Consider the following 20,502-nt stretch of genomic DNA (forward strand, 5'->3'; position numbering starts at 1 on the left):
TTGCTGCAAATTACATGTGTTTATCTTTTTTGAATGCTGAGTAATATTTCATGGTGTATATGTACCACATCTTCTTGATCCAGTCATCTATTTTTGGGCATTTGGGTTGTTTCCATAGCTTACCTATTATAAATTGTGCTGCTATAAACATAGGGGTGCAGGTGCTCTTTGGAATTAATGTTTCTGTGTCCTTTGGGTAAATACCTAGGAGTGGAATTGCTGGATCATATGGAAGCTCTGTCTTTAGTAGGTTGAGGAATTTCCACACAGTTTTCCATAGTGGTTGGACCACTGGACTAATGAGGAGATCAAAGAAGAAATTTAAAAAATACTTTGAGTTGAATGACAAGGAGGACACCACTTTCCAGAATGTATGGGATGCAGCAAAAGCAGTAATATGAGGAAAATATATAGCAATACAGGCTCACATCAACAAACAAGAAAGAACTCAAAGAAACAACCTAACCTCACATCTCAAAGAACTAGAAAAAGAACAACAAAAAAACCCTAAAGACTGGGAATTTTTAAAAATCTGCTTTGGAGATAAAAGCATTTGTTTATAATGGCAAGGTTCTTGGAACCCTTCCCTGATCTCCACACTCCCCCCACTCAAAGAAAATAATGGGAGAGCTTTCTGTAAGAAATACATGAATGTCCACTGAATAAGGGTATCCTCTGCTTCTCTTAACATTCTTCAGGTGACCCAATATCATTAACTAGACTTCATTTATCTTGGTTTGCTTGTCTCCAAAATAGAAGTCTATCAGACCTTATCTCCCCCCAATTATCATGGCTAATCTCTGTGATATTGAATCTTCCCTTTACATCTTAAATTAAGGGCTCCTTTGTATATATAACCTTGGCTTCCTAATGTTTAACAGCTGTTTCTGCTCCACTGCTATTACAATCTGCCTTGACCTTTCCAAATTACATACCTTTTTTCAGCAATTCCACGTCTAGATATCTACCCAAAGGACACAAAAACATTAATTCAAAAGGACACCTGCACCCTATGTTTATTGCAACATTATTTACAATAGGTAAGCTATGGAAACAACCCTAATGCCCAAACACAGATGACTGGATCAAGAAGATGAGGTACATATACACAATGGAATATTACTCAGCAATCAAAAAAGATAAACTCATGCAATTTGCAGCAACATGGATGGAGCTGGAAAGGATCATGCTCAGTAAAATAAGCCAGAAAGAAAAAGAAAAATACCAGATGGTTTCACTGATAGGAGGGATGTAGGGGATCCAAATAAAGGATCAGGGGGGAAAAGGTAACTATAATAAAGTGAAAATCAAAATCAACAGGCAACTATAAACCAGAGACATTCTGTGGGTTGGGGGAGGGGAGGGGAAAGAGCACAAGGGACTATGGTGATGGTACAGGGTGAATTGGTGTTAGGAGTGTCACGAGATGATACATGGTATAAAAATGAAGACTGATGTAAAAAATATATAAAATTTTAAAAAAGAAAAAAAATTACATACCTTTTTCTCTGGAGGGATTTCATGATGTCTCCTTCCATCTGTTCAGTCCACAGGGGCAGGTGTGTCAGAAGGTTTGAGTCATCTAGGTCTCTTGTGTAGGTTGGTTTCTAAGCTACATCTTCAGACTCTTTGATTAAAAAGTTCATAAAGACATCAATAATTACACACTCAAGATTACAACAACCTCATAGTCACCAACTCTGACTAATGTGAAAGGGAATTAGTTGAAATATAAACTCGTTTACAAGGTTTTTACAAGATGATTGACTTGTCAGAGGAATTCTTTTTAGAACTCTTTAAAATGCCAACAGCAGAGCACCCAAATGGACCCAAAGCCTTTAAAGGGAATTGGACCTCAACATTAGCAGAGCTTGTAATAAGGCAAATTGGTTTTAGACAAAGTGTATGTTTTACTTCTTACTTTTGGGGGTGAGGGCACAGGAGGAAGTGAATGACAAAGTGCTTGGAAAGGAATTTGAAGTTATAGATTTCCATAAAAAAAAAAAAAAGAGATGGGATCATTCAGAAATGCTGGTGACAGTACACTCTCCCAAGGGGACTGATCTCTTGAGAGAGTCCCAGTTGGGGCCATTCATGCTGGGAGCCCCGTAATTCACAAGAGGAAAGCGCAGTCCCTTCCTGCCTCGAGTTTTCATCACTGTGGACCTAAAATGTTGGACCCAGGACAAATTCAACATGGGGGACCCCTTCTCAAAAAATTAAGTATTTTAAGATGGTGACAGCAGATGCTGTGTGCACAGGTCACTGAGCCATGAAGCCAGCATGTCTGCAGAATGACTGTCCTGTCACCCCCACCCACCTGTCTTGCCTCTCCCAGTGTAACCACCTTCTTTATACAGAGTCCCTTTGTGATAATAGAGTAAAATTAGGAGCTCTGACACTACCTGGGCTGATGATGCTTATAGCTGACTCAATTTAAAAAGAAAAATTCAGTCACTGGAGACACTCAATGTTTTCTTAATTTCTTTCTCTAAATCAGCCTGTTCAATACAGCATCTTGCCTCCTGGCAAAAGCAAAGAACTTTACAGAAACTTAGCTCATAGAAGTATCAAATTATCTCTTGCAAGCCATAAGATAAAAATGCACTAAATTTTGTTTCTTTTCTCCTTTTAATTTCATTTCCTGTGGAAACTTTCTTTCCTGTCAATAGAATGGAGGTAAGATATTATTACTATATTGTTTTATTTTGTGTTTGGCATGCTATTTATTTTCTGAATACTGTAATATTTTGGATTATGCCTAATTTCTAAGCCTTTTACTATTATAAGATGATACTATTATAACACTATTATCAGATGATAAAGGTGAAGACAGGTAAAGTCCATTGAGTACCATGTATCAGGCACTGTGCTAAATGCTACATGTGTGTTATTTAAATCTATGCTTAATGAAATAGCAACAATGTTTTATCCCTATTGTACAGGAAAAAAAGGAAGAGAATGTCTTTGGATTGTTTCAGTGACTTATACAACTAGTAAATTACTGACTCCTAAGCTGTCCAATAGCTGTAATCTGTAGATAAGAAAGTTTTACTCTTTATATAACATTTTGCAAACTTAGAATGTTTTCCTTGCATGAAATTGACTTTTATAAAAATCTGTGAAGTGCGATTAACTATTTTTATCTAACTTTATCAATGATGAAACTGAGATTCAGACTGATTAATCAATAGTAGGAATAACAATAAGAGCAGATGATTTTGTGTTACATTTATAAGCACCACTTTTCTCATATTATTGTTTCAGCAACTTTATGGGGCAAGAACTACTAATGTTTTTCACATGAGGAAGTTGATGCAGCAAGAGTTGCCCAGGCCACGTAGCTAGCAAACTACAGAGCCTCTGCCTGAGCCCAGATTGAAAAACTCAAGAACTCAGATTCATAAACTACATTAATCCAGATCCGTAGCACAGCTGAGCAAGACCTAGAACTCTTCCTATTGATTCTAATTTCATGAAATGAAATAATTGCATAAGAAAATTTGATCTAAATCTTATCCAAGTTCATATAGTCTCAATGCCTTGATTTATCTGACAATAGGTATTGAGATTTATGTGGCTATCAGAGTTCTAAAAGACATATGTGGGGTTCCTACTGGATTAGTGAGGTTGTTTTAACCCCCAAATCCACCATTGAACATCTGGCTGTATCCTTGAGCAAAGGATTATTTGTTCAAAGGAGTAAAGGTCTCCCTTATCAAAACTGCAAGATGACATTTTAAAACGTTCTACTGAATGTGAATGGTACAGTTTAAAGCAGAGAAAAATAAGAGGGAAATGCATAGATTCCTTTAAATATTACATTTAACCAAGGAGAGTTATCTGTTATTAAAGAAATTAAAAGAGGGACTTGGGATCAAATATCCACTGTTACTTCTAAAAAGAGAAACCTTACAGAAAGGGAGGTCAGCCAGGTTTAGTTTGTCAGGAGGCAAGAAAGGGACCGGCTCCATGTGCAATATTAACTAGCATTTTAGGAGATATTCTGGCAGATCATTCCAAAATAACCAGCATTCTGTGACCAGATCCCTGTGACCTCTGCCCCACTGTTTGAATGAGAAACAGGACCAGCTGCTTCTTTCTGGTCTTGCTCCATCAGCAATCCCAAGGGCTGCCCTTAGAGAAACAAGACTTTAGGTGATTGGGGAGGGGTCTTATCATTTGCAAAAGGCAGACTACCTCCATAACCCATTGTGCTCCCTCCCACTTTGTTCCCACCGCTTCTCTCCCCCTCTGGTAGCCTCAATTCTACAGTCAAATTTCTAGGGTTTGTGACTAGTTTGGCTTTATCTGATTCTGTTTAATTTCTCTGTATTCCATAAATAAGTGACACCATTGGTTATATGTCTTTCTCCTTCTGACTTAATTTGCTTATCATAATTTCCTCCAGCTCCATAAACTTTTGTCACAAATAGCAATAGTTTATCCTTTTTAATAGCTGGGTAGTATTCCATTGTGAATATATACCACATCTTCCTGGTCCACTCATCTCTTTTGGGGCACTTAGACTATTTCTGTAACTTGGCTATCATAAATAGTGCTTTTTAATTCTACAAGGTGAGAGACAGGATTATTTATATGAGCTCTTTATTCTTTCCTGATGTGGGCCTGTATTGCTACATACTACCCTCATAGTACTTCTTTTGCTGTGTCCTATAAGTTCTGGAAGGCTGGGTCCTCATTATCATTCATTTTGAGGTATTTCTTAATTTCTTCATTAACCCAATAGTCAATTTGTAATGTGTTGTACAGTCTTCACATATTGGAGGTTTTCCCTGCTTCATTTTTGTGGTTGATTGATAATTTGATACCACAGTGGCCAGAGAAGATGCTGTCATCTTGCAGTTTTGATGAGAGAGCACTTTACTCCCTTTGGACAAAAATTCCTTTGCTCAATTTGTTCATACTTGTGACCCAAAATGTGGTTAATCCTGGAAAATGACCCAAGTGCACTTAAAAAAGAATGTGTATTCAGCTTTTTGGGGCACAGGCCTATACATTTCTATTAATCCCATGTGGTCTAATTCTTTAAGGCTATTGTATCATTTATTTTCTGTCTAGCTGATCGGTCCATTGGTAAAAGTGGGGTGTTAAAGTCCCCAGTTACTAATGTGTTTTGCCCAGTATCTGTTTTCAGATTTGATATTAATTGCCTTATATATTTTGATGCTCCTTTATTTGGTGAACATATGAGTATTATATCTTCCTGATATAGTGCTCCCTTAATCCTTATATAGTATCCACCCCTTGTTCTTGTTACCTATTTTAGCTGGAAATCTGACTTCATGCTTTCTCCTTCCTACATTTTTCATTTTATTCTTTAATGGAATGCTGGAAAACAGTTTAAATGAAAAAAATATGAGTCTAGAAGTTGTTGCAAAGATGTATATGTGCTACAAAATTCAGGTAGTTAACTCTTATACCAAATAAACTGTGTTCATAAAGCTACAAGCTTTTTGAATAAAAGTAAGTATACTCAATCATTTATTAATCATCATGATGAATGTTTTCTAGATGCATTTATTTGCTTATGTCAAATTAGTTTTAAGAAGTATGTGAGGCAGCTTAAATAAGAATAGTCAAATTCATTTACAATATAAATAATAAAAGTTCCCAGATCTATTCAGCTCTTGATAGTTTCTAAATCTTTCTACATCTGTTATCACATATGCTCTTCATAATAGCTCTCTGGAGTAGCCAGAGGTGATATAATTACAGCGGAAAATGAAGACAGTATTCACAGGGAATGTTTCAACCAATTTGTTAGTACAATTGTCTCCTATTTCTGTGATGCAGATGTGGAAACTGGAAAGAAAAAAAGACAGCTAAGAAATAACATGTGATTGGAAATATTGTTCATTGCTTCTTTCAGTAAACCACAGAAAGATAACAAAGGCTACTGCACCCAGTACAGAGGGGAGGTGTGTAATGCTGTTCTGGCAAAAGATGCTCTTGTTTTCTTCAACAACTCCTACACTGACCCCGAGGAGGCCCAGGAACTCCTGGTCCACACTGCCTGGAATGAGCTGAAAGCAGTGAGCCCGTTCTGCAGGCCAGCTGCTGAAGCTTTGCTGTGTAACCACATCTTCCAAGAATGTAACCCTGGAGTAATACCTGCTCCTATACCCATCTGCAGGTAAAATTTAAAAATACAAATAAATGTAAATATTGCATTTGTCTATCTGCAAATAGGAAGTGTTTTAAAAGAAAAGTTGTCATGTGCAATAGTAAAGGAAATAGCTAGCTTTTATCCAAAATAGCAAGTAAATAATTGGGCAAAATTCCTACCATATCACTATGATAGAAGAGCTGTGAGTTTCTAGAAAATGTCCTGAAGGTATAATATTTCATTATCCTTGTCATTATTCACATTATCATCATATTTATAAATATCACTGTCTTCTATGAAATACAAAATGAAATCCCAAACTAACATGGATCTCATTGGTAAGCCAAGATAAAAAAAAAAAAAAAAGACATTGCAAGTGTTACAGTATTATTTGCCAACAAATATGAGATCATGTTGAGCATTTCAGAATATTATTTTCAAATACATTTCACCCAACTATTCTAATTTAGATATTGACCTCTTGCCTCACTTGGGATTAAAGGGTGGAGTTGGGGGAAATAGGTTATAAATAGATACCTCTTTAAAGCCCCCAGACTCTTCAAACTTTGAAATTCATAAATCTACATTCAATAATTCTTAATTTCATTAATAAGTATAAAAAACAGGAATCAATATGACTTTTGAGCCAGAGAACAAAGTTCCAAAACTGTTTGTACTACTATCTAGATGTAGATGCGATAATGGCTCAGTTTCCTCACCTGCAAATTAGACTTGAAGGGATTATAGTATTGCACATCTATGATATATAGTGAAAATGGATATTATTCTTAAATTTTCCTTTGAAGAAATAACATTTCCACCTCTGTTTTGATAAAACCAGGAATGATTTGAATATTATTTACAGTAATGATTACAATATAGTTGCAGCACTGGTTAGACTGTTCCCAAAACCTAGTGATGCACTTACTTCCCATATATCTTATTTTTAATAAAGGTGCTATTAATTTCCTGAGATTTTACATGTTAGAGTTGTATTATGTAATTTGGGAGAGGATTTTAATCAGATTTTTGAAAATATGATATTTTTATTGTGCTATTTAACTGAAAGAATTATGATTTACATACACTAAACTGTAGCTCTTTTAAGCATATAATTCCAGGAGTTTTGACAATGGATTCAACTCCCTACATAGCCTCAATCAACACAGTATTTTCAATACCCATCAAGCTCCCTGGTCCTCATTTCTTATCAATCCCCCATTAGCTCCTGGAATCATACAATATACACTGTTTTGTGTCTGTCTTTTTTTGTTCCACACAATGTTGGATGTCACCCACATTGTTGCATGTAGAAATGGTTTGTTGTTTTTTGCTGCTGCTTTTACTTGTTTAGATGGTTGGGATGGAAGTAGAGGAAGCTGAAGGAATAAGATGGGCAATTCCTCCTGATACTGCCTAAGAATCTTCAAGCAATTACTGTGTATGACCACAGTATGAAAAGGAAAATTGTTATAGAAATATCAATTCAAGTTGACTCACTCATTAACGACAATAAAAATTAAGCCCCATCTCTAGGCACAAACGAACATCTAAAAAATATATATTCTTGCAGTTGTTGTTATTTCCAATTTTCTTTGCTATTTGACCTCCTAGTTATTGAGAGAAAATGAGTCTCATTAATCATGACTCATTAATCCTTGTCAAGTATGAGGTAATTTTTCCATCTTATTTGTTGACAAGTTTTTACTAGTATACAATAAAGCTATTGTATTTTATTATACTTATCTATGTATCAACCATTTTACAGAGTTCTAGCTGACCTTTGACAAAAGGTCCTCTGTCAGGCTATAGTGCAGTCTATAAGTGATGATAATCAAATCTCTTCTGTCCTAAATGAAATTTAGGATATTTTTACCAAAATTAAAATTGAATTTTATCTTTGCATGCTACCACAAAATAAATTTATTGAGTAACTTTTATGTCCTAGATCAGTTTACATGCAGATGTCCTGGTTAAGGTTAAAAATAACTTTCCAGTTTTGTTTCTTTAGAAAAAAATCCCTTTCTTTGAGATTTCAATATTAGAAATATTCAAATAGTGTAGCTAAAGTGTCCAGAGAACCTGACTTCCACTAGTCCTGACATTGTAGGAAAATCTCTCAGACTGGAAACTGATTGACAATAATCTGTGACGTCTAGTATGCGTGAGTATGTTTGTACCATTGTGTACTTATACTGTAGCAATCATTTTTTTATTATGCTTTATATTGAAGTATCATCTTTTCCATCCTTGCTAGTGTTTGACAGTATAGTCACTGTAACCCCCCATATTCTCCCATCAGGGTGCACTGTGCTTTCCCTCCACCCCCACCCCCATGGTGTAGTTATTTTAACATGAGGTTGAAATGAGGTATGTGGGGATTCCTGATGGTATTTCTAATTCCCTTGGAACTTGAAAGTTCTTTTTCCCAGTAGCATTAAATATGTTTTAGAAATAAAACCAGATAGCGGTTCATCTCACAGGAAAATATGCTGTCTCTCAAAAAGTCTTACATAATTTACAATAAAAGGATCCTTTCAAAACTCCTTTTACAAAAACAGACAATGTCCCATGATGATGTTTTCAAAATACAGAATTTAGGCTCTGCCACGTAGTTGGCTTAACATGCTCTAATTCATCAAGTTTTGTTATCCATAAAATATTTCAGGGAATACTGCCTGGCAGTGAAGGAGCTTTTCTGTGCAAAAGAATGGCTGTCAATGGAAGAAAAGCCCCACAGAGGACTCTACAGATCTGGGATACATCTGCTCTCTCTGCCAGAATGCAGCAAGCTTCCCAGCATGCATTGGGACCCCACAGCTTGTACCAGACTGCCTTATTTAGGTAACCGAGTTCTTTCCAAATTTTGGAGGTTACGAGAAATCTGCTGTTCTCAAGAGAGCAAAGTGTGAACTTAGATCTCCTAATATTTCTAGGCATTTCTAATTTTTGTTTTGAACTCTGCCTTCTTTAGCTACTTAATAACAGGATCCTAATGCTACCCTAATCTCACAGGTTAGCCTAAGGATTGGCTTCATTTGTTCTAAAAGAAATTGAAGAGCACTTTTAACTACTGCTTGAGGTCTTACCTTATTTCCTAACAGATCTTGTGAGAGAGCGTGTAACATTTTCTGGAATGTGCGGTGAAAGAGCTAAGATGTCTTATATATTGTCAGAGAGGAAGAATAAAGTAATAAAATCCTCTCTTAGCCAATGGAACAGATTTTCAAGCATGCTAAAATAAGCCACATGTTTGAAAACGCTGACCTCACAAAACAAAGCTGAATCTCTGCATGTTGCTTTCATGAACTCCTTTTGTAAGAAGCTCTGCTGTCAGGCCTAACAGCTGGTTTAATTTCAACAACGCAATCCTTTCACATTCGAATGCAAAGAATGTTTTCCAGTTGTATATGAAAAAGCTGAAAGAGAACTTGCATTGCTTAGCACTCTCCACAGACTAGAGGAGGTATCTGAATGCTCATTTAAAACCACTTTTTATCCTTTCCCCCTCAGATTATAAAAAAGAAAACCTAACAAGTAAGTAATTTCGTTTGTGCCCTTGAACCCGATGTGTATGTAACTGGATTCGTGCATGTGTATTTACACTCACATTTCCTGATCTCAGGAACAGAATTTTCGACCATTTGCAAAGAAGTATTTTTACTGTTCTCACCCTGGGTAGAACATGAGTGAAGATCACTGGAGAGCTCAGCTAATCGTTTCTAAGTAGCCCACAGAGATCACCATATTTGGGAATGATATAAATAATACCTCCTACCTCGAGGTGATTAACTTGCTTTATCTTTTCTACGGCTGGAATGTAAGCCAAATCTATCACCTTTTGACTTTGTATTCATGATTTTTGTATCATCTCATTATTTAGAGCTGAAAGCAAATATTTATTTCTCCATTGATCCAGTTCACGACCTTTGTTTGTGACAACAGAGTCTTCTTTTGGAAAAAGAGGTGTTTTTTGAGACAGCTAATCTCCACTATAAAGTCCACAGGGTCAAATCAATTGGTTTTAACTAGAGGTCTTCTCAAAATCTGTAGGAAAGAATTGAAGAAGTTTGCTTGACAAGAGATGTCCTACAACTAACTAGTATCGGATGGTGCTTTAACCCAGCAGAATGCAGAAATTGTCAAAATGAAATTAGAAAAGGTTATCATGCCAACTTCCTCTAATTTGAGTGTTTCAAGGCTTAACTCAGCTGCATTTCCTGTGATACATATTCCAGGGCTAATCGCCTCTGCACTTGAAGTGCCAGGATTTGTTCCCACTTACTTAAGAGGCTAAGTAGTCAAAGACGACTTGCTACTGCTACCTACGGAATTGCTCAGAGTTAGCGAACCAGCAGTTATGGAAAACCCTAAAAATTGGTTATTCTGGAAATCTGTCAAATAGTTATTCCTAAATTGAAGGAATAAAAAAGAAATGTTTCGGTTGTTTGCCATATAAGCCATCCAAGTTTACCAGGGCTAGACTTGTAATTGATGACTGTGGTCTTTTTTTCACACTTCTATGCATTGCTCATTCATTGTCAAGCATTCAGTGAGGTTTACTGTGTGGAAGGTGCTGAACTTTAAGTCCTAGTTTAGCCAGGAATAACACACACACACAATAGCCATATCCCTGCCTTTTACATTCACTACAATGAGCAGCATAAATTAGCTACAAAAATGAACTTCCTATCCTAAAAAATAGTTTTATGAAATCTTTGGTACATGTAAGCAAATGAATTCCAAATGTCATTTCATCATTTCATCTGATCATCTAGAGGGGAATGTCTCAAAGTGTGATTCAAAACCACCGGCTTAGCCATTGGTGCTCAGGGCACACCTACTGATTCCACACTTGAACTAAGAAATCCCACATGGGTAACCCCTGGTCATCTCTGCTTTCACCAGTATCCTATTTCAAATGAATTTAGGCATCTAGTGCAATGAAAGTTTTCTCTTGATCTTGTGATGTGTTTATTATTTATGTATTTTAAATCATTTTTCTCTTGCTACATGGTAGTCGATTGCTAATATTTTCATTTAAGATCCTTTTTATCTATGTTCTATAATTTACATATGCACTTTTGTGCTAACACTGTCAGGTTATGATATTAGTATTATAATAACTTTCTTAAATAATTTGAAAGATTTTTCTCTTATTGGAACATATTATAAAATAGGAACATTATATCTCCTGAAAGATTATATCCATAATTCGATAATGACTTTCATATTTCCCAGGTATGACAATATTCAAATTTTCTAATTCTTCAAGTTTGGTGCTTAATGTGTCATTTTCCTTAAGATGTAACTGCATAAAATTTTCATTTTCATTGAATTTTGAATCTACTGTCATAACTCTTATCATACCTAATTTTGTATGTCTGTGATTTTCTTATCTTTTTTAAAATTAAAATTCCACTGAATAGACTACTATATATATTAATAAGATCTATTTTTTAAATTCTGTCATTTGTGATACGTGTATTCTAACTTATTGATTTCTGCTTGTATTTGGCTGTTGTTTTATCACTTACCATTCTTTCTTTTCTGTAGTTTTTGTCTCTTTTCCAATGCCATGGGTAAAATATTTAGTTCATTCACTTTAATTCTTTTTATCTAAGGGAAAGAGACAATGCTATGAGTTCATCATTCAGCACAGCTTTGTCCAAATTGAATACACACTATTAGGAATTCATTTTCTAAACTGCAAGTATTGCTACTTTTTACTTTTTGAAAAGTTACTGAATTTTTTTGGTTTTAGATGACCTATTGGATTTCATTTAATCTCTTGTTAATCATATTGTGATCAAAGAATAGATCTGCCTAGACTTTGCTTTCTATTGAGATTTGCCTTTCTGACCTGAGAAAAGATTGTCAGTATTCACCACAAATATTTGAAAGCAAGGTTTATTTTCTCTTATTAGGGTACAATTTTTCATTCTTAGCTACTAAAGCATTCTTGTTAATACATTGTTAAAAAAAATACTCTGTCCATGTTTTTGTCTTTAACCTACCTATTAAAAGGACTTAAAATATAATTAAAAGTTTGTATAATAAATATACAATGGACTTTGTTACCAACAAACAGTTATATGAGTATCATGTTTTGTTCTCCTGTAGTTGTGCAGATTTTACCTTGTTTTTATATTGCATTGACCTTTTTAGTAGGAATTCAACTTTGGATGGACTAACTTCTACTCATTTGTGTCCTAATATTTCCATTTTTCATCTTCCATTGTTTTTATTCTGTTTGTAAATTAATAGTAAGTGTGTACAAAAGCTCAGTTTTGGACAATCCTGACCTCAAGTGTCATTTCAAGAAATTATTTTATTTAATTACTTAATAATAATTTGTATGATTGGTGTCAGGTCATAAACCATATGATGCAATGGGAAAAGCATTCATCCAGGATCCAAATTTGTCTTGGAAAAATTGTTTCTTTTCTCTGAGTCTTACCTTTGAAATTACATGATCCTATAAAATAGATTTATTTACAACTGGATCACAGTAGATGCCAAAAGTTGGACTTTATAGTATCTAACCAGGGAGAATCTGACACATAAGCACATTTTTAAAATTCAGTTTGCTGCTTATTTAAATACATAAATTCATTCTGAAATGTTTAAGAGCGAATGAAAAGAATTCTTGTTTACTTACAGCATTCCCACCAATGACATCCTCAAAGCCAAGCGTGGACATTCCAAATTTACCTTCTTCCTCCTCCTCCTCCTTCTCTGTCTCACCTACATACTCCATGACTGTAATAATCTCCATCATGTCCAGCTTTGCAATATTTGTGCTTCTGACCATAACTACTCTTTATTGCTGCCGAAGAAGAAAACAATGGAAAAATAAAAAAAGGTGAGATTCTAGTTTTGCTATCATATTTGAATATGTGCTAATTAATATTGGAATTGGGGGTGGAAGGAATATATAAATATATTTTAGTGCAAGCACAACCAAGATGGGCAGATTTGCTGTATATTCAGGGAGATGGATCAAGAGAGTCAGGAGACTTTGGTGGATGTTACAGGCCTTTTAATGCTCGAATGGGAAAACAGGTAGGAAGGCTGGCATGCAAGGAGGCAGGTGTCAGGGTGGAGTTAGACAGGGCATGAGGAAGGCAGCGGGGCCGGGAGGCATGGGAGGCAACCCAGTCCCCAGCACCCCCGCAAATCTTTGTACTCTTTCTCTAGCCTCTCTCTGGGATTCTCTCTCTCAGTGTTAGTCTCAGTCTGTGTCTCGTGGGCTTGCCTCAGAGTATTTATTCCTCCTGCTGTGCAGCCACTGCTACTTTACCCTGCTCCTCCAGGTGTGAGAGCATTTACACATGCGCACACTGTGCTCTTTGTCCATAATAACAGGTGCGGGAGTCCCTTGCCCACGCCTCTTGGCCAGGGTGCAAAAAAGTTTGATTCACTTCATTTACCCTACAGTATATATGCCCATCTCACTGCCTTTAAAATTAAACACCCCATTATCTTCAAAAAATATAGCAATGATTTTTTTTTTTTGCATGAGTTCATGTGTCCCAAGGTTGATTTTTCATTGCAGATAGAATCTAAACAGTAATCTAGAAGAATGAGTATCTGTGCCTTCACCTTCTTTCTTAGCCCCATCACCACTATGAGATTGGAGATGATAAAATTCCTGAAAAAATGTGCCTTTTGACTCCAGACCAAACAAAATACTTTCTTGCTCTAAAACTAAGGATATATGTCTGCTTTAGTATAATTGTCATGTTTCCTCCTAAATGCCATGTCTCTTTAGAACTTTAGTGGACACACAAAGATCTCACCTGATCCTGAGCTCATTATTGGTCTTATCTGTCTTACCTGCAGAGAATCGGCAGCATTAACCCTCACTACCCTCCCTTCTGAGCTCTTGCTAGACAGACTTCATCCCAACCCCATGTACCAGAGGATGCCACTTCTGCTGAACCCCAAATTGCTCAGCCTGGAGTATCCAAGGAATAACATCGAATATGTGAGAGATATCGGAGAGGGAGCATTTGGCAGAGTCTTTCAAGCCAGGTAGAGTTACCCATGTAAAAAAATATCTCCACTGAAATGTTTGTCTCAAAAGTTGCCAGGCCATTTCCATAATATTTACACAATATGTATTAAGATTATCAAATTAATTTGTCATGTCATTAACCTCATTTGTATTGAGCACTAGCCCTAAAATCCTAATAATTTCCCTCTTCTGCTGGAAAATAGAGTTGTGCGTAGAGAAAGAATATATAGTTTTACATTTAAAAGAAAGAGCTTATAGGAAATATAAGTATATCTTCATTTATACAGTGTTCAAATTACAAGCAGTTAGCAATAGCTAAATCCTATTGCCTTTTCAGAAAAGAATATTGTCCCACAGTTTCAGTTATCATTTCTTACATTGCTTTTAGAAAATAATTCTGATGTTCTGTTCTCCACTTCATTTAGTTTACTTTGAAGTAGTGTTTCCATGTAAGACCTCACAGCCTGACATATAGATATTAAGCAGATGTTCATGGAATGACAGAACAGAAAAAGGGAAAATATAATTTTAAATGTTGGAAAACAATGGCTTTAAGAAAAGAGTCCATATTAAGGCCATGACCAGGCCATTTAGTGTCTTTGTGTGAATTGCAATCAAATGCTATCTCTGGATGCAGCCCCACAGAGAGGCAGCTGGGCAAGAGAATGTGGACTTGGTTTGAATCACCAATAGTCACTTTGGCCTGGAGCTCCTGGGCAGGAGGCCACCATATCTCACCTCATAGTAGGACTGGTATGGAGATTACATGCCTAAGGAAAACCAAGTACTTATACTGGGAATCAGAAATATGTAAGATACCAGTTTAGCTCTTTGGGGCTATAAAGATGAATTAATCATGGTCCCTGCCTTCAAAGAGTTCAGAGTCTGGCCAGAGATTAAATAAGGGCTTAGGATGGTAATGATCTGTACCCTTTAGAATTCCTGTAATTTATAAATAACTCTAGTGATTCTTATTAATGAGAGTCAAGAATTTTAAATGCAATTTGCGGTTGGCATCTTTATGATTCTGTGGTTCTGGGAAAGGTTGCATTAAGTGGGGTGATGTGTGTGAATGTGAGTAGGTATAACGTGAATATATATAATGTTCCTTACTTTTACTTTCTTTCTAAATAAATTGATCTCTTAGGGCTCCGGGTTTACTTCCCTATGAACCTTTCACTATGGTGGCGGTGAAGATGCTCAAAGAAGAGGCCTCAGCAGACATGCAAGCTGACTTTCAGAGGGAGGCAGCCCTCATGGCAGAATTTGATAACCCTAATATTGTGAAACTCTTAGGTAGGAAAATACAAGTGAAGAAATGTATTGAATCAGAAAACAGAGGCATTTTGCATTTTTCCTCCTTAATACTTCACTCATGCTTTTACCTTCACCCCTTGATCAGATATATATATATAGACATATATGTTACATAATTTTGTGTTATCAAGAAATGGAACATTACATTATAGAATCTCCATTCAAGAAATTTCAATTGTCAGAAAATGTACTGTCATTTCTTTAATTTTCTCTCCAGTACAGGCAAGTATACTGAATGTTAAAGTCCTTGGAATTAAAAACTAACCCTAAAATAAATAAGCCAATCTATGAAAATTCTTTATTGCTCTCCCTGTTTGAACAGACTTCTAATTTTTACCTAAACAAAGAAGCTCTAATAAGCTATTTTCACAGTGATGTGAACTTGTGCCCATTTGATCTATTATTTCAAGTTGTATAATTTCCATCTCAAATACAGCAAGATTTTAAGATTATCTAATGTCCTGTTGGCACTAAATCTGAGACTATATTAATTTTTTTCATTCTTTCTAGAACGACCACTATAAAATCTAAATTTCAAAATGTTTTCCTGCAGCAACCTGAATACTTAATCTAAGCTCTTGGATTGTTTTTGTTATCCTCTCTAAATTTCATACTCCTTTCTTATTATCCTTCTTCAGAGAAGCAAGCAGAAACACGGAGCAATTACCTTATATACTCAAAACCAGCATCCACTCACAAATCCATTCACCCTGTTTTGAGCACTTGCTGTGCCAGACAAGTGGGAGGTATGCAGAATTTAACAAAAATAAGGTGTGACCTCTGCTTTCAAAGTGCTAAATTGTTGGGAGGAAAATTTCTCATCAGTGGATGATTAGAACATACCGTGGTAGGTACTTGGCGATAGGCTGGTAGAAGGAAAATCTAACTGATAACAGGTGAGTCTGTCAGTAGCTGAGGCTCTTTAAGGGAAACCATAAAAAAGCTGCACCTTACAAGGTAAATAAGAGATGTTTACACAGAGAAATGGGGTCAGGTTTGACTATGACGCTGTCAGCAAAAATTAGGGTCTCACATTTTCTGCTCGGGTCCCTACCTTTGGGAGTACTATTTGCAGCGTGTCCTTTAGAAAGCCAACCTCACAAGGGATGTTACTTTGTTTCCAGGCGTGTGTGCCGTCGGAAAACCCATGTGCCTGCTCTTTGAATACATGGCCTATGGCGACCTCAATGAGTTCCTCCGCAGCATGTCCCCTCACACCCGGTGCAGCCTCAGCCACAGCGACCTGACTATGCGGGCCCCGCTGTCCAGCCCTGGCCCCCCGCCCCTCTCCTGTGCCGAGCAGCTCTGCATTGCCAGGCAGGTGGCAGCCGGCATGGCCTACCTCTCAGAGCGCAAGTTTGTCCACCGGGATTTAGCCACCAGAAACTGCCTGGTGGGTGAGAACATGGTGGTGAAAATTGCCGACTTTGGCCTCTCCAGAAACATCTACTCGGCGGACTATTACAAAGCTAATGAAAACGATGCTATCCCTATCCGTTGGATGCCCCCGGAGTCCATTTTCTACAACCGCTACACCACGGAGTCCGACGTGTGGGCCTACGGCGTGGTGCTGTGGGAAATCTTCTCCTACGGCCTGCAGCCCTACTACGGGATGGCCCACGAGGAGGTCATCTACTACGTGCGAGATGGCAACATCCTCTCCTGCCCTGAGAACTGCCCCCTGGAACTGTACAATCTAATGCGCCTGTGTTGGAGCAAGCTGCCCACAGACAGACCCAGTTTCGCCAGCATTCACCGAATTCTGGAACGCATGTGTGAACGGGCCGAGGGAACTGTGAGTGTCTGAGCCCGAGAAGGTGATAAGATGGGCTCTCCCCCAGACTCTGTAGCCAGGGGCACCTAACAAGACGCAGCTAGGAAAGAAGAATAGCAGACCGGGAGAACTGCGTTGTTGCTAAGGAAAACTAAAGCACATTGCTCTCGGGGTAGCCCGACCTACTGAAAGTCAGTGATTCCAAACGCAAGCTGGGAAATGTGTCAAATTGCAGGAGATTATCATTCTTCTTCCCGGGGAACGTCTGTATCGCATATTGTAGAAGAAAGGATGTCATCTTGGTCATTTCCTGCATTAGCTGGCAGGAGAGTAAGACTCTGCTGTATTAAATTTTAATATGAAATGTAGCAGTTCAGAGCTTCCTTTTTAATAGAGTTCATTCTTGTTCATTGTGAAAGTATATCTTCCTGTAGGAAATTTAGGTAAAGTACAGAAAATTAAAAAGAAGGAAAAACCATTCATTGTCTCCGCAGCCAAAGATGGGTGTTGATTGGTTTTTAATGGAATTTCTTTCTTACCTTTAGGCATAATTTTATATTTGTTTGTATGCTACAGAGTTGTGGTTATACTTTATTGATAGGGGGCTTAAGGAATGAAATGACAGATCAACAGGGTATATTCTTATTCTGATTTGTAGTTTCCTTTTCTGTCTTTGTCCATCTTCTCAAAAGTTTTCCTTTTTTGTGCACTTGTTACAGTTTTAATCTGATTACTTTATTCCTGCTGCTTTGCTGCAAAAAGTGTTTGTATCTTATTAACTTGCCCTTTTCTTTGAAAACTTTATTGGTATCTTTTTCTTTGCTCTAATCTTTATTTCTTACTGTTTCCAGGACTTTCTGTCCTGCTTTGGTTAACTATTTTTTTCTTTTTATTTCATACAGACAATAAACACTATAGAAGAAAAAATAATTTTTTTAAATATCATTGTAGACTCATATGTATGTATCTTTTGCAAAGTATTAACATTTTCTTCGTACTTGCTTTGGAAACCACACATTTCATAAGGTTCTTCATCTTATTGCCACAATCTATTTGATCTCTTAAATCATAGTTTATAATGTGGGATTTCACAAGATGCTCTCATGGCTCTGAGTTATTTCAAACCTGATGTTTTTGTGCATTGTGACATCTTTTTAATAAACCAATTTCCTAGGCAGTTGAATTAATCTAGTTTGTTTACCAACTATCTTGTCACTTTTTATGATTCTTTTTAAAAAATCCTCTGAAGCTCAGATTCCTGGTGCAGCTTTCTCAGTGGGGCCCTACACAGTACATCTTTACCTAAGACCAAAATGAATGATGTGTGTTCATTCCTGATACAGTGTGAACCCAAATTCTCCTGAAAAGCAAATAAACGGAAGAGAAAATAGCAGTCCACTGTACACCAGCTTATTTTAATTCAAGCTAATTGGTAGTTAGGGCAATGAAGAAATGGCCTGAATTCTTGAAAGCACATTTTCAGTTGTCTTCTGGAAGGCTCCACCTGAAATCTTCAAATCTACTTTTATGGGACACATTGTTATGGTTGCTGGTAAACCTGCCATTTCTTATTCACAGTCCCTCCAGGCATCCAAGACTAAAACAAAGAAATTACCCTAAATGTTGTCCTTTCCTTCACCCCTGAGATTCTATCAGCCACATCCCCTCCCTTCAATCAGACTGTCCATTACTCACAGTCTATCAGTGCTCACCATCTGGTCTCCCTCCATTTCAGATCCACAGGCTATGACAATGTATGCTCAGTTCTGACTCATAAGTAGGTAGTCAGAATGTAGGTTTGAGATCCATTGAGGTGCCTTAGATTAAAGTCCTAATTATAAGTCCAAAATTGAGGCAGTGATCCAAAGGGTGAGGCAGGAAGGTTGGACATGAGACCAAAACAAAAGGTCAAGAGACCAACAAAGCAAAAAAATGGGCAAGGGCTACCAGCAAGCCTAGAACTTCTGTGTCGCTATCTGTGGCATACTTTAAATTGTTCACATATGTCACATAAGTTCTGCATACTTCAAAGATGTCCTTAAGTTTTTTCAGCTGAAAGAGTTTTATTACAAAAGACCTGCTACGTTTAATTAGTCTCTGCTTCCCTGCTCACTGCAGAGTAACTGTCATTACTTGCCTGTCTCTTCCTCAAGGTTTCTCTAACCTCATACAGTGCGTGTGTGTGTGTGTGTGTGTGTGTGTGTATGTGTTTAGACTCTAGTATTCAAGATCCCCAAGGAAAAAAAAAAGAATAGAAATAAGGTAAATGCAGTGCATGTGCAAACAAGTAAATATTATGGAAACCATTCAATTGTGTTAAATACTTAAAGTAACTGTAAACTAAATTAACAAGTTGAAATTCTATTACAGTAGGAGTAGCAATAAAAACCATTCTATCAACTAGCATTTTCTCAGTGCTTACCACACATATTCCAAGCTCTCTAGACAACATCCCCCTGAGGTCAGTACTCATTTCAGCCCATTTCTTAGATGAGGAAACAGAGATGGTATAACTGGCACAAGCACAGAGTAACAAAACAGTATACTCTTTATACTATTAATATCCTACATAAGCCTTTTCATTAACTAGAAAAGAAGTATATTTTGGCACTGTCAATTAAATTAAAACATAAAATAGATGGCATGTTTATGTTATTGTAGCTCTATATGCCTTCCCATGTTAAGAGCACCATCTCATTTCATTATTGCTCTTCCCAAGGTATTCTTCCAGCTTTTTTCAGATAGGTTAAGTTGGTAGGTGGGTAGGTAGCTAGATAGATAAATATCACTTTAAATGAAAACAAGATCACACTGTTACACTGTTTCAAGCTGTGCTTTTATCACTGAATGTATCAGAAACATCTTCTATTATGTTTAAACAAGTGTTCATGTGAAACAACTCTTAATGGTTGCATAGCATATTCAATTATACTTATAATTTTTTAACTATTATTCTAGTGTTAGACATTTAGTTTATTTCCATTTTTCATTATACTATGTACAATTCTAAGAACTAATCCTTTTGCTAAATCTTACAAGCATCTATCCAGTGTGGTTTCTTCAGATACAATTCTCAGAAATGAGATTTCTAGATCAAAAAGCAACTTTCAATGCTTTTTTATTCTATTGACAAATTATTTTCCTGGATTATATTATCAACATTTACTCTGCTAGTCGGATGACCCTATTTCTTTCATCCTCACCAATACTGAGCATTAGCTTTTTAATCATTGCCAATATCATAACTTAATTTTTTTATTT

The 20,502-nt window shown here is 36.7% G+C and overlaps 1 protein-coding gene and 1 long non-coding RNA gene across 7 annotated transcripts in view; one reads left to right on the plus strand and one right to left on the minus strand.

Moving 5' to 3' along the window:
* The window catches only part of MUSK (muscle associated receptor tyrosine kinase), a 75,107-nt gene extending 57,169 nt beyond the window's left edge, over positions 1–17,938 (plus strand). For 2 of the 6 annotated variants that reach the window (XM_037494379.2, XM_037494376.2), the window contains 8 exons: positions 2,673–2,679; positions 5,894–6,157; positions 8,799–8,974; positions 9,644–9,667; positions 12,794–12,995; positions 13,976–14,167; positions 15,298–15,446; positions 16,592–17,938. In XM_037494379.2, the coding sequence (XP_037350276.1) occupies positions 2,673–2,679; positions 5,894–6,157; positions 8,799–8,974; positions 9,644–9,667; positions 12,794–12,995; positions 13,976–14,167; positions 15,298–15,446; positions 16,592–17,274 (1,697 nt within the window). In that variant the 3' untranslated portion in view covers positions 17,275–17,938. The remainder of the gene's footprint in view (positions 1–2,672; positions 2,680–5,893; positions 6,158–8,798; positions 8,975–9,643; positions 9,668–12,793; positions 12,996–13,975; positions 14,168–15,297; positions 15,447–16,591) is intronic. The other 4 variants (XM_037494377.2, XM_037494380.2, XM_037494381.2 and 1 more) reach the window with 2 other exon arrangements.
* LOC129144882 (uncharacterized) lies at positions 1,507–12,955 on the minus strand. The gene is made up of 3 exons (XR_008549679.1): positions 12,792–12,955; positions 11,668–11,749; positions 1,507–1,627 (listed from the first exon to the last, which is right to left on the minus strand). It is a non-coding gene; the product is annotated as an uncharacterized LOC129144882 (long non-coding RNA).
* Positions 17,939–20,502: the final 2,564 nt, after the last annotated feature.

The sequence above is a fragment of the Talpa occidentalis genome, unplaced genomic scaffold, assembly GCF_014898055.3.
Source record: "Talpa occidentalis isolate TD23 unplaced genomic scaffold, MPIMG_talOcc4v2.1 talOcc4.7, whole genome shotgun sequence".
NCBI lineage: Eukaryota > Metazoa > Chordata > Mammalia > Eulipotyphla > Talpidae > Talpa > Talpa occidentalis.